At 45.6% G+C, this 13,725-nt stretch overlaps 2 protein-coding genes across 2 annotated transcripts in view; one reads left to right on the forward strand and one right to left on the reverse strand.

The window, feature by feature from the left end:
* T265_01521 (hypothetical protein) overlaps positions 1-13,725 on the reverse strand; it is a gene marked incomplete at both ends in the record, with an annotated part of 55,806 nt that overhangs the window by 27,214 nt on the left and 14,867 nt on the right. The window lies entirely within an intron of this gene.
* T265_01520 (hypothetical protein) overlaps positions 1-13,725 on the forward strand; it is a gene marked incomplete at both ends in the record, with an annotated part of 54,957 nt that overhangs the window by 25,217 nt on the left and 16,015 nt on the right. The window contains 2 exons of the mRNA XM_009165561.1: positions 6,412-6,495; positions 6,651-6,713. Coding sequence (XP_009163825.1) covers positions 6,412-6,495; positions 6,651-6,713 — 147 coding nt within the window. The remainder of the gene's footprint in view (positions 1-6,411; positions 6,496-6,650; positions 6,714-13,725) is intronic.

Below are 13,725 nucleotides of genomic sequence, written 5' to 3' on the forward strand. Positions count from 1 at the left end.
CTTCAGCAATCCCCAGTCCGGCTTCGAACATATACGGGAAAAGTGGTGAAGTTGTTGGGGGCGGAAAACGTGAATGTTTCGTACAAGGGTGTGACGGTGAACAAAACCATATTTTTTTGCTGAAGGAAATGGTTCGAACCTGTTAGGACCTGACTGGCTACAACAATTACCCATACTTACGTTAAACCAGGTCTCGACACTCCCTGAGGTTCAATCTCTCATCCGCAATTATGAAGAAGTATTTTCAGAACCAAAGACTGGCAAGTTTCCCAGGGGGAAGGTGAATATATACGTTCCGCCGGGAAAACAGCCGCGTTTCCTAAAGGCTCAGTCACTACCTTACTTGCTGCGTCCAAAGGTCGAAGAAGAACTTAACCGTTTGCAGCGTGAAGGAATAATTCAAAGCACGGAGTTCTCGGAATAGGCTACACCAGTTGTACCAATGCTGAAACCGGACGGCACACTTAGAATCTGCGGTCAATACGAGCACAACTGCAGAACATTACCAATTACCTCAAACCGAAGACGTTTACGCACAAATTGGTAAGAGCAGATATTTTTCAAAACTAGATCTAGCTCGTGCTTACGAGCAATTGGAATTAACGGAGGAAGGGAGACCCGTTACAACTATCATTACTCATAGAAGATTGTTTATGTTTAATCGCCTTCCTTTTGGAATCCACTCCGCTCCATGCACACACAACACACAATCGAAAACGTTATTGCGGGCATACACAAGACACAGACGATATTCTGATAACCGGGTGTACCATGGAGGTTTGAAGTCGTTCCTTTTGGAATCCACTCCGCTCCATCCACGCACAACACACAATCGAAAACGTTATTGCGGGCATACACAAGACACAGACGATATTCTGATAACCGGGTGTACCATGGAGGAGCATTTGAAGTCGTTGAAACTGGTACCTGATCGTCCGAAGGAGTGTGGACTACGAAGAAAGAAAGCTGTGATTTCCTGGCTGATTGTGTGGACTATTTGGGTTTCCGCATCAGTGCAAAGGGTTTGGTCCCTCAAGCGGAGAAAATACGTCCAATATTAGAAGCACCGCAACCAACGGATAAGCATGAACTAAGATCTTTCTTAGGCATGGTTAATCACTATGCGAGGTTTATTCCGGAAACCGCCACACTTTTACACCCACTGAATTACTTGCTACGTCGAGGCATTAGCTGGATTTGGAATCACGAATAAGAGAAAGCGTTTCGACAGGTGAAACGTGCCCTTACTTGTCCTCCGGTGCTCACCCATTTCGATTCAACACAGCCCATTGTTGTTTCCTGTGATGCTTCACCATATGTTGTTGGAGCCGTGTTATCGCAGAAGGATAGATCGGGACTTCAAGATCTTTGTCGTCTGTGGCGCGGAATTACGCACAAATTGACAAGGAGTCGTTGGCAGTTCTGTTCGCAGTGGCACTTTTTCAACACTACCCCCTTCGGGCAAACGTTTGACATATATACGGATCACAAGCCTTTACTTGGAATTCTCGGAGAAAATAAACCATTACCTTAAATGACGTCGCCTAGAATGCAACATTGGGTCTTAAAACTGGCCTGATCCCGGTATCATTTGCAGTACACTCTTGGACAAATGAACTCACAGAGGATGCCCTAAGTCGCCTACCGCTACGGGATGTCCCATTTCACACACCGAAACTAGCCGAGCTGGTAAATTTGGGTTGATGATCTACCTATGACTGCTGCGGAAATACGAGTAGAACCAAGGAAAGATCCAGAACTCTCACGCGTGCTTCGTTTCACTTCTTACGGATGGCCGGAGAAGGTTGGATTACGTGAACGATCGTCGGAATTAAGGGTGGAAGATGGATGTTTACTATGGGGTGCAACAGTGATAATTCCTTCCGAAAATTTTAATGGAATTACATTCAGGCCACCCAGGTAACACGCAGTTAACCGCGTACACGTGGATTACTGTGGCCCTATTGAAAATTATATGGTCCTTGTGATTTTCGATGCGTATTCCAAGTGGACAGAAGCGGTGCCCACCAGAACTGCATCTAGTGCGTCGACACTTCGCAGCACTTCGGCACGGTGTAACTGATACGATTGTTTCCGATAACGGTACGGCTTTCACCAGTGCGAAATTTCAGCAGTCAGCTTTTGAAAACCAACGGAATGGAACATGTTTTTACATACCATCCCATACCATTCCGCTTCTAACGGCTGACTGAACGTGCGGTAGAAGCGGTAAAGAATGGATAGATGAAACAAAGCCCAGGTCCGCTACAAACAAGACTGAACAAGTTTTTACCGCAGTACAGGTTTACGCCACATACTGCTACGGACGAAGACGCCCTGCGAATTGCTAATGGGACGAAGTCTTCGAACACGTTTGGATCCGGTACGGTCGGATTTGGCAGGTAAAGGCAAAAAATGACTGTTCCATGAAGCGAAGCGCAGCTAAGCAGGCCCGACCTCGCACAGTACGAAGTGGCGAGGAGGTTTACGTCAAACTTCATCCGTCAGATAAGAAATGGGTGCGTGGTTGTGACGTTGACAACCGTAACCTTATCTATGTGTTGTTACAAGACGGGAAGATAATACGCCGTCATTTAGACCATATCAGAACTAGGAAGCAACGGCCCGATGCGGAACAAACATCGGAGCTCACAGTACTGGTGGACTCCGGATTGAAGCAAAGAGTTTGGAAACAGCGACAGATTCTTCAAACTGACTAAGCTGATCAGCAAGGGAGTCAACGCCGGTCGAGCGTTGCCAAGCTGGAGTTGGCTAAATCTGGTGGTGGAGGACTGTAGTAGCTAGCGCCTCGATGTGCCGTAGAGTTTGCGCGTGTGCCTGTCCGTTCGCCAATCCACCATCGATCTGGAGTGAGACAGTAGTGGCGGAATGGAGGGATGTCCGATTGGTTGGCACGCCTGCGTGTCTGTTGTTAACTACTGACTGACTCACTTGTTTGCTTACCCGTTGCAAGGCAGACCTGTTTGGCCGCGTGTGCCCAATACACCCGTACCCTTACCTGCATGTGGAGTGGAAATGCTCACGACAGTGACATCATCATTGGCTGGACAGACAAAGCTATTGATTGTTCACATTCACATCAATCTCGTTTGAACAGTTATCCTCATGTCCTGGCGCAATTATTCTGGTCATTCCACACTAAAGGAGGGTAGCACTGGGCGTTAAAGCTCATTAGCAGTGCATATCCAATGGCCGTGCCGCGGTTTGAAAATAGGGCACCTGACTTGCGAGCCGAACGTGTTACCACTATTGCACCAGTGCAAGTTGGACACATCTGAGCGGGCGAATGTGTTCACGTTTGAGCGATGTGATTGGTATGCCCCAACACCATCGATACGACGACGCAGTGACTGTCCTGGTTGTGACGATCGATTGGCCCGCTTGTCAGGACTTCCCAGTCAGGTGGCGCCACAGACGCTTGAAACCCGCTGGACAACTTTTGTTGATGCATGTTGTGGGGTGAACACTACACATCCCGCAAAACCCACAACGTGCATCAAGGTGACTGATCATATCCTATATATTTTTACGCACTGGTTCCGTATATTTGACCTGACCTGATAGTATAGCCGTATTCCTGGTTTTCTGGCTGCTCCTTATCGTGTTGTCTGGCGGGCCCAATTCAGGTGTAACCAATAGGCAGCCCCAGCACCCAAAGAGATATTCAGTACAACAGAAGAGACAATGGCAACTCAGTTTGTTTATCTGGCTTGATTTCCTTCGCTTCTGGTGCAAGTTGAGCGCAAACACGCTTAATCATCTTCCGAACTTCTGGTTTTTTTTATTGGACTTCGCCCGGTGGGATCCCAAATGTTACCGCTTTCGACCCAACATAGAGGGCCCGTACACGAAGGGTTTTCTTATAAGGGCAATTCTCAAAGAGGGCCTACTGGAAACAATACTCTATGGTAAACTATATATTATCCTCGGGAACCTCATCTGACCGACTGGCACCTGTTGCGACAAGAGGTCAGTAAATTACTTTCCTGGAAACCAAACATGGGGGATCGTTCGCCTGGTGCAGAGTTGCAGAGTTCGGCAAGAAAATACTCCAACTGGTATCCTTGTCCTCTGGATTTTGATCGCTTTGCGTAGCACAGATAAGCATCTATTGGTTCTCAACATCACTTAAGGTCAACCGGTATCAACGTTTCATTCCCCACTCAGTGAGGAAGTTGTAATCAGCGATGGCCTCGTCAAGCACCCTCACTCAATGCATCCACATCACATTTTGAGACTGAATCCGCTCTGGGCGATTGCCACGGCAACCATGAAGCACACAACTCCATGAATTTAAATAAGTCAATGAAAGTTTGCGCAACAAGCATTCTGATTGCCTGATTACCCACCAAGCAGCGATTCCAAGACACGGTGACACTGACTGCCCCGTTGTTTAGTAAAACCCCGTTCGGTAAAGAATTATTTCGAAACGAAACATTTGTAGCGCAATGTAATTCAAGTAAATCTTTCGGGTGAGACTTTTCAGAGTAGCTTCTTCAAGAGGACTGAAGTTATTTGATGAGATGTCAGCTGAAGTGGAGCCTGTCAGCGGCCATCCACTGATTCTTTCACACTTGTTAAATGAAAATAATTTCTTAACAGATCCCAAAAGTGAATTTCCTCGGCTGCGAGGTTCCACGGCGCTACCCATGAAAGGAAGAAAGCCCTCCCTGCAGAGTTACTTATTGGAAAGCACCAGCTGAACAGTTACAGACCATTGGACAGGGAAGCAAAACTTTCATATGCATCTTGTTTATAAAAACCGAATACCCGTCTTCTTCTCGAACGCGTCTTCCTGAACTTTCCTGGGTACTCATTGACTATCGCTCAAATGCAAACGAATGCCACAAAGCAATTCCACAAATGCCGTGATGAATCTCATTTTTCAATAGACGCGAAGCGGATTTACGATAAAACATGCTATTCGCATGTCTCATTAATAGTTTCCACCGTTACACCCGTATATTTCCATGTTTTCTGTAACCCACACGAGGGCATTTTGCGCTTTTTCGTGCTGCTTAAATATTACAACTCAGTTTCAAAAACTATGTCCAGAACCATTCAAGATATAAGGCTTCTTAATTAGAACGACACGCAGTTTAGCTTGACATTAGGCTGGATTTTACAACGGAACTCAGTCGTTTGACGGACGACTATTCACTGATTGGATTTCTCCGTTGCCGGAATTCAGTGCGTGCTGGATAATGAGGCAATCAGATGTACAGCTAAACCAGACGAAACATGGTTTACTGACCCTGTACTTTTTTCTTCGTGGAAGCGATATGAGCCTACAGGCGAAGTAGAATTCTCGATAGCTCTTTCTGTCGTTTAGGCGTACGTAGAACCGACACAATCTACTAAAATGGCGGGAAACTTCCATCCTCCTGAAAATGATCGCCGTTTATCGGGACAAGTATGACTAATGTTAATTTGTTGAGCCACCTGAGTTGATATGTAATTATTCAGCCGCGTCAAACTCGAAGTTCGCAGAAACTATCTACGGATGCAAGAGTAAAGCTCAAAATTTGGCGATGCCTGGTTCTGTGGTGCAACATGCTAAGATTTACCAACAATAGCACTTTAAGCTAATTTTTACACATTGATTTGAAAGCAGTTAGAAAGCTACTCAAATGTCCAAGTGAAAGGTTGCAGATAAAATAGTTATGCTCACATTGCAGTGATGTAGGGGGCGAAGCGCAGACGCTTTGTTAATTACTTGTTCCTTTGACCGATACATCTGTTTCATAAACGGAAGCTGAAATTGTCTGTCATTCCATCCTTTCGTGATAATGTGATAGCCCATGAATTACGCGTTAAAGCAAGCGATATATAAGTTTCGCATCACCATTCTTCCACCTTGTGGACTTTGAATTGAAGGGGGAAGTTATATAGACGCATTATACTACTCATAAGGTTGCTGGAAACTCTTCGACAGCTCACGACCAATTTCGACCTTCTTGGGGCTAGTTATGTAGGCGCAATCAGCGATTTTTCGTCAACCTTATTTTCTACTTGGAGCCAAAATGCACAGACTTAGAGCATACAAATTTGCATACAAATTTGGTTTCCACGGGAGACTCATCTGGAACCCAGCGGAATCTGTCGTTTATGAGGTTTTTTTTCAGCAACTGAATGTGCTGCACTCCAAGAGGTAAGGATTGGCCCGTGTAAGCCGATAGTCTCCGTGCGGGAAACTTTTATGGTGGTGAATTTAGTTCCAGGTTCTGCTATACGTCAACGATTTTCAGTAATATGGTTGGTGCTATCTAAAGCATAGTCAAATTTCGAGTTCTCCGGTTTTGTCCAGCTAGATTAGATAATCCTCTAAAGCACGCTAAGTGATGTAGGTTGAAATGGCTTGACTGATTTACTTTTCTCCTTTTCTGACAGGCAATAGTTCTGGATACTGACACCCTCCTTAACGCAGATATTCTGGAGTTATGGAAGCTGTTCGACAACTTTACTCAGATCCAGGTAAGTAAATTTACTCTGACGTCAACGGATTATATTTTACGAACTGTGCTGAATAGATAATAAATTTCCAAAACTGAAGAACAGCTGTTGTGTACTGCACTATCACCTGAACTCCCCTCCACATCCTATATCATTACGCCTTCGTTTTGTCCCAGATTTTTGGAATGGCCTGGGAAACGGACCCACTCGGTCCAGAAAACGCTGAAATCCCAATTCCTGTGAGTTTATTTTATTCTGAACACATTAAATATCACTGCGGTGCACCACAAGAAAATGTATTCTGGACGCGTTGCTGTTTGCTCTTACCTTGAATCTTTTCCTAGTTTGTGTACTCATTCATCCAAAGTGCAAGTTTATGAAGAAACCTTTCCCATTCGGTGGAATGGTATCAAGTTAAATAGTAGTAAGTACTTCATGCTATTGCAAATTCATAAAATTCTAGGTATTCATAAAGATTGAAATTACTTCGGTTCGACGATCACAGCAGCTGTCAGTTATAATCCGAGGTCACAAATGAATGAATGCATTCATGTACACAAAGAGCATTCAGAAATACTGCCCCTAATGCTGTAAACGCTAATAACAGAGCAAAACACAGCTAACTCCAAGATTCAATAGCTAATAAGGACACATTCACACAGTACTGTACAGAATCTCTTGCTGTTATCTTTCAGGCTCCTCTCGCTTTGAAAGAATCCCAAACTGGATACCCGTACGCGCTTTAAGCAGTCATATTTTTTCGCTACTCGCGTGTGCTTGTTCTACATTGAGCCCTTTATTCAAGTAGATAATTGTCAGTTAACAGATTAGCCTCCATAACTAGATTTCTCAGTCTCTGTCTGTCTCTCTGCTCATTTCAATCATTACCAAACTGTTTGTCACTCGAGGACACGTGATCATGTGATGTAGTTTCCGTTACTGAAAGATGACTGGCACTATGTCCTATCTAAGTAAGAACTAATCACACTGCTGATTAACCACCATGGCTGGGCATTGGTGTTCAACGTCGGAGGTTCGAAACTCCCTAGTGGAGTGCTTCTCGGTTTTTCAGCCAGTTTTCAGCCAGCTCAGTTTTTCTTTAACTGGTTCAGAATGCGTTCTAACTGAGAATGGAAGTCCCACTTAGGTCTTTTATTATTTTGTATACTGGGATTCCATGGGGCAAAATAGGTGGCCCGAAAGGAGTTTTTGCCTTGCTCTTTTATTATTTTGTATACTGGGATTCCAGAGGGCAAAAGAGTTGGCGCGAAAGAGGTTTTTGCTTTGTATGGAAACAAGAGAACAAGAATAAAAAATCATATCGAATAGTCTTTATCAAGTGTACGTTGACACTCACATCAAGACTGGTTCATGTAAACCATACAATGATACTCCGTCAAGCGAGTGTGGCAATGAGAGAGACAAGTTCACGGTTGAATGGCAGTGTTAACAAAGGTGAGAGAAAAAACGCAATATGTCAAGTCAGTTACGGAGAACGTAACAGGGCATGTAGCGGATAAAACGGGGTGTAGACTAAAGCGCTCAAACAAATTAACCGTCTGAATATATGATCTACTACCACTGATCTCTGTAATGCAAACCCAGGGATAGCGCGCATTCAAGTAAAGAAAGTGAAAATTTCGGCACCAGGAGATACTAGACTAAGAAGAGTAAGCTTGGAACTAAGGTGCTCTGGACCCACTCCAGGCACCACAGTGTGCAAACGACCGGCCACTTATATGGAATTCTCGCACAGAGCCGGCTATCCTACCAGCAAATCAGCAGACTGGACGCTCCTGTCGTCAGGTCAGTAAGGACCACCTCGAATAATCCGGAGAGATTGATATCAGAGGTCACCCGAACAGAAACCATACTAACGGAAGTTGGCGAGCTCAAAGTTGGCTAATAGGATATCGGGCCCGTGTACGGATCTGTAAGACCACCCACCAACCCACCCACACGAGATGTTTACGTTCAGTTTTCACCTGAAAATGGATAACATGCTCGAGCGGGGATCAAAACAAATATATCTTGCCGGTACCTCATTTGGCTTCTTCACTGATGGAATTCTGCCAAACTGTCGCGGCAGACAAGTTTCACTTTTAACTTACTGACATATAATCTAAAAATCTGTCCTGCCAATTGATATTTTCGACCCAGGTTGCTGCGACTTGCTCGTTCTGCAACCAACCTCTGCCATTCCGTTTGACATCGTTATCTCAGCACAGAAACTAACGGACACGGTCAACACTAAAAACTCATCCAATTGGTTTTGGGAGATTACAAATTCTACTCATTAATCTTCCGGCAGTGTTGCTCAGTCAAGCTAGGATACCACCAGTTCCGCAGGTGGAAGGTATCGACCGAGCATATGTGTATATCTATTACCTCTCCAACTTTTGATGGCTCCGGGCTTTATTAATGGAGCATCTGAACACTGAAATGGGCCTATCCACAGCTTCGTTGTTTACGACAACTGTGTAGTGACTGCACAAAGAAGACAGTCGGTTGCTTTCGATAGCAAATCGCACATCAGGACTTCCAGGCTGTAAAGTGCCGGGGGCTCTCATCATCATTATCGACAACATAACATCAGATTCATTGCCGCACAACCACAATTTGTTCGGAAGTCTCATTGTAAAGAAAAGGAACGAGGAAGGGGCATAGTGCTAGCCTACTACAGTCATTCCGGGGTGTCTACACTTCCAGACACTAATTCAGAGGTTAGGGAGCTCCCATCCCGAAAGGCGGGTGGCACCGACAGAACCAATACGTATAGTAATCTCTTTCATACTCCTTTACCAGGTTTGACCGCCTCTGCCACTCCGAATTGAGGACGGAAAATATCACTCTCTTCAGCAAACGATGGTTCGGTATGTGCAATACATGGTCTAACCAACGATGCTTCTGGTGCCGGAAGTTCCCGTTGTACAGCCGAAAACTCGCCGTCTAATAGCCTCGTTACGGATTCGACAGCACCAACCCACACGAGCTTTGCTTCTGAGGAGCGGCTGTCCAACACCTAAAGACGTCTCACTTCCGCTGCCCGAACACGCCAAGTCTCACAGCCATACAGCCACACTGTAGTCTGACACACAAATCCCTTGAGATTCAGGGATATACCGCTTTGATGCTATAGGTGTCTCAGATTCGCGCATTGACCCTTACAGTCGGAAGTAATACAACTCTCAAAGTAGGTAGAACGCTCTACAACTTCGGGTGCTCCCTGGATTTTAAGTGTTATGTTCAGTGACTGAATTTTCAGAATCATGACCTTACACTCTGTGGGTGCAAAGCGCATTCCAACGTACGGAATGAATTTGGTCAGTTCAACCCAAAACACTTGCGACTTCTCCCCGAAAACGACAAGGTCGACAAGGTTTTAGTCAGTAGCTATTTGAACACCAAGGTTTTGAAGATCTTCCATGGTTAGTCTCAATATCTCATTGATCACGAAATTTACTAGGAACAGAGTGAGTGGACGGCCCTGACGGACACAGCTTTGTGTACAGAAGCGTTTTGAGGGCATACCATATACCCTCACAAACCCGAAAGTCTGAGAATACAAAGAACTCATCGTGTTAATCTAATTCCGGGGCATTCGGTGCTGGGTGAGCCTGTTAAGGAAGATAAACCGGTCTACCGAATCCAGTCCAGGAATACTAAAATTGTGCGACTTTGATACGAATGATCAACACAACCTCTGCTAGGCCGGAATTCGGCTTCCTGCTCTCGAGTTAGTGTTTCGGGAGCCACCATGAGGGGATGAAGTAATGATCCCATGAGTTCCGTTACGATTGGAAGCTTATCCCCCTCTGATTACCGTATTCACTACGAGCTCCTTTTTTGAAAATGGATACTATAATCGATTTCTCCCACTCGTATGGGACAGCCCCCTTTTCCCATATATACACAAACAAATCTGGCAAACGCTCACTGAGGATTTCAACCCCATTTTCTAACAATACCCGTGGGCAGTCATCCGCATTAGGTGATTGGTGGTGCTTGAGAGAACATGTGTAGTTGGCGCAGACCTTCATGGCCGTAAGGGCTTCCAGATTCACCGTTCAGGATTCTAGTTCAGCTACCATATGAGTGACAGATAATGACCTCCAGAATTGTTGTCCAAGTACTCGGNGAAGCGTTCTTCATTATTCAAGATATTCACTCCAATCTGCCTGTTGATGGTTCCTCTCAAAGGCGGTTTTCTGAGAGCGGTTTCACGGACCAAAGAAGATGGTCGTCGGATATTCACGGTTTTCTTGGCCTCTGCCATTTCCTTAGACTCCAGAGTCTGCCAGTCTTCACGGTCGGTGTACGCGCTCACATTCACTTGGTGTCTGATAAGTCAGTGGGCCAAAGTATGTTCGGAAATGGCACGAACAACTGTCGTAAATTCAAGCAGTGCCACCTTTCGGTTTGATATCCAGTGCCTGAACGGCCCTGTTGATGAGGTCCCAGCACTATGAACAGATGGGGCAATCTCGTTCCAGCATGCATTCACATATGATGGTAGAACAGCCGGAATAGATTTAAGAAGACGATTTTGGTAAATTCGTCCACCATCTGGCTCTCAGTTGCTAAATTATTTGTCTGCATCTCACGGGGTCCTGGAAAGCGAAGACAGAAGCGACTCCGGACGAGCGCGTGATCTGAATCCATGAATGTTTTCCAAAACAGTCGTCAGTCAATTATTGACCCTCGACCTCAGTTACTGATGGTGACTTGATCAGTTTGATTTCGTGGCCGGCGTGCTGTTGGAGGACAGCATGTGGCCAGAAGACTTTGGTTATTTCGGAAGTGAGCACTGCCAAAAAAATCAGCACATAGCTGAAGCAGTCTTTCGCCAATTTCCTTACGTACCAGTTCTAGTCCATGTCGACCAACTGATCCAGTCTCAGATGAGCTAAGCGTTCCCACTTGTGATTCAGATCTCCGGCAACTGGAACGACATCCGAACCTTCAGCTCGCCGCAACAGGGCACTCAGGGCGTAATAAAATTGTCTTTGATGGGATACGACAAAACAGATGCGACAAAACAGCCATCGATCAACTTCCCGCTTGTGAGACAGTTGCCAGACAAACCGTACACAGGTGACTATTAACGAGTATCCAGTCACACAAGCAGCCTTCCACCCAGTGAGTTAAGACGATATAAAGCCCTGCACATTCTGCCGTACCTGCGCGGCCAGAAGCGAGTGGAGAGTGATGGGCGGTTAGCTCAGCCACTGTGCTTGCGTCTTCAAGTTTTGTTTCTGATACACACCACACATCAATACCAAGCGAGTTCAGTGTGAGAGCATAAGCAGCTTTCTGTCCTACTTGCTTCAGAATGCGGACATTAATGGCAACTAGTTAGGCTGGGCGTCGATGCCCGAAGAATAACTTCGAGCATCCTGAGGATGAAGGCACCTGAAGAAGCTGAAATGTTGCCGCCAAAACCGTTGTAAGACGAACGGAACCATCGGTCTTAAATAATTGGCCTACAAGGAGAAGTATATCATTGGGTTTGGGGGTAAAGAAAGGAAAAGTGTATGAGAGAGAGAGAGAAAGAAAGAAGGAAGTCGTCAGCTGTAGTCCGCTTTCGCTTACCTGCCCTGCAGTATGACGCAAGGCAAGCCGGCTGATGGCACTGTGCGGCGGTCAAAGTGACATGAGATCATTGTCGCTTTTTGGTGTAATGCTTGTACATGGGTTGGTATACTGCCATGGCATCCAAACCTACACAGCAAGATGATTAGGGTCCTCAGCCAGTATTTGGCTCAAAGGCCTTATCTCAGGGCAGCTGTGTTTGGTGGAAAATGCAGGTGCTTGACTAATTTTGCAGAACAAGTCCCCGTACATGTCCCAATCCGCAACATGGGGGGCCAGGAGACTGTTGTTCAGGCCTCCAACCATTTAACAACCCGGTATGAGGGATCTGTGAGAGTCACACAGACACTCCCAAATGGGTCGCGGAGGTACGCAAACTGTAAGGTCCAGCTTCTTCTTGAGGGCCGATGGCTCCAACCTAATTCGCAACGACCTCACCCTGGCCTTAGGAAGTAAACAACCCCTGGGTAGGCATGATCAGGAGGCACAAAGTGAATGGAACGATGTATTGAATGAGCCTTGTTACATTTCCAGGTACGTACTACTTGAAAGTACGTGGTTTGACACAGTCGCTGAAGTCCCCCACTGAGGTGGCCTAATGGAAAAGCCGACCAAATCTTTGCTGGAATCCACGTAGAAACATGTAAGTAATGGAGTATTCATGAGCCTATTTGGGCGAATAGTGCACTCGAAACATCGATTGAGGCGGGTTCTGCGGTATAACGTAAGGATGATGTCTGCATTTTAATGCAGATGGAGATGAGCGTGGGAATCAGCGGAACTGTCATTCAGGGTGCTCAGAAGAATGTGGCTGCAACAGGTCAGCAACGAAAAAGGACATCAACGTGGGGGGTTAAGGAGACATGGCAACCAGGGGTTTGCTTTGAAACAATAAACGAAATGGATGTTTGCAATTATGGATACAGATAGACCGCGAGGCAGTCATAGCCTCTTTTTGGATGCGGACTACCCATATTTTATTTAAGGCGCTTTGTGCAAGATCACAAAACCTTCTAGCATTTTTTCAATAGTTTGAAATGCCTTACGCTGATTTTTTATAACCCAAATCAGCCCTGCAATTCACCAGTGTTCCTTCCGAACAATTGTTCAAGTTTTCTACGAAGTTGCTGGAATCTCTGACAAGCCATTATACCTGTTTTGTCCTTTTTGGGACTCGTTAGGCGAACCTAGATCACATTTCTCTCCCCTGCTGGAACATTAGATCGTATGTAGGTGCAGTCATTTGCAAATTAGCTCGATCGTACTGGTAAACTGAACTGAATAACTGAGGATCGTGCGTTCAGCTATTCTCCACAAAGCAAAATTCCGTGGAAAAGGTTGAGATCGGGGCTACACTTTAGAGAAATAGAAGTCAAAGGAAGGGGGTTTGGTGAGGGGTAGGTCAATGGGTCATGACGTCAATGTCAGACAGACTTGTGGGACCAGATGTTTCGTAGGCCAGTTCAAGTTCAGAGGTCGCACAAGTTTCTTTTGGATGCAAAGTTGTGGATCCAGCAGTCGGATTCCTATCGCTTCTGCGATCGATAGTAGTTTGGATCGTACCAGTCGTGGTCCGTTCAGAGGTACCCGGTATATGATGGTGAAGGCTTGCTCCTTGTCTATGATATGACAGGTTTCGGCCAAGTGTGCTGCAATCGC

This window comes from Opisthorchis viverrini (genome assembly GCF_000715545.1).
Source record: "Opisthorchis viverrini unplaced genomic scaffold opera_v5_16, whole genome shotgun sequence".
Lineage (NCBI taxonomy): Eukaryota > Metazoa > Platyhelminthes > Trematoda > Opisthorchiida > Opisthorchiidae > Opisthorchis > Opisthorchis viverrini.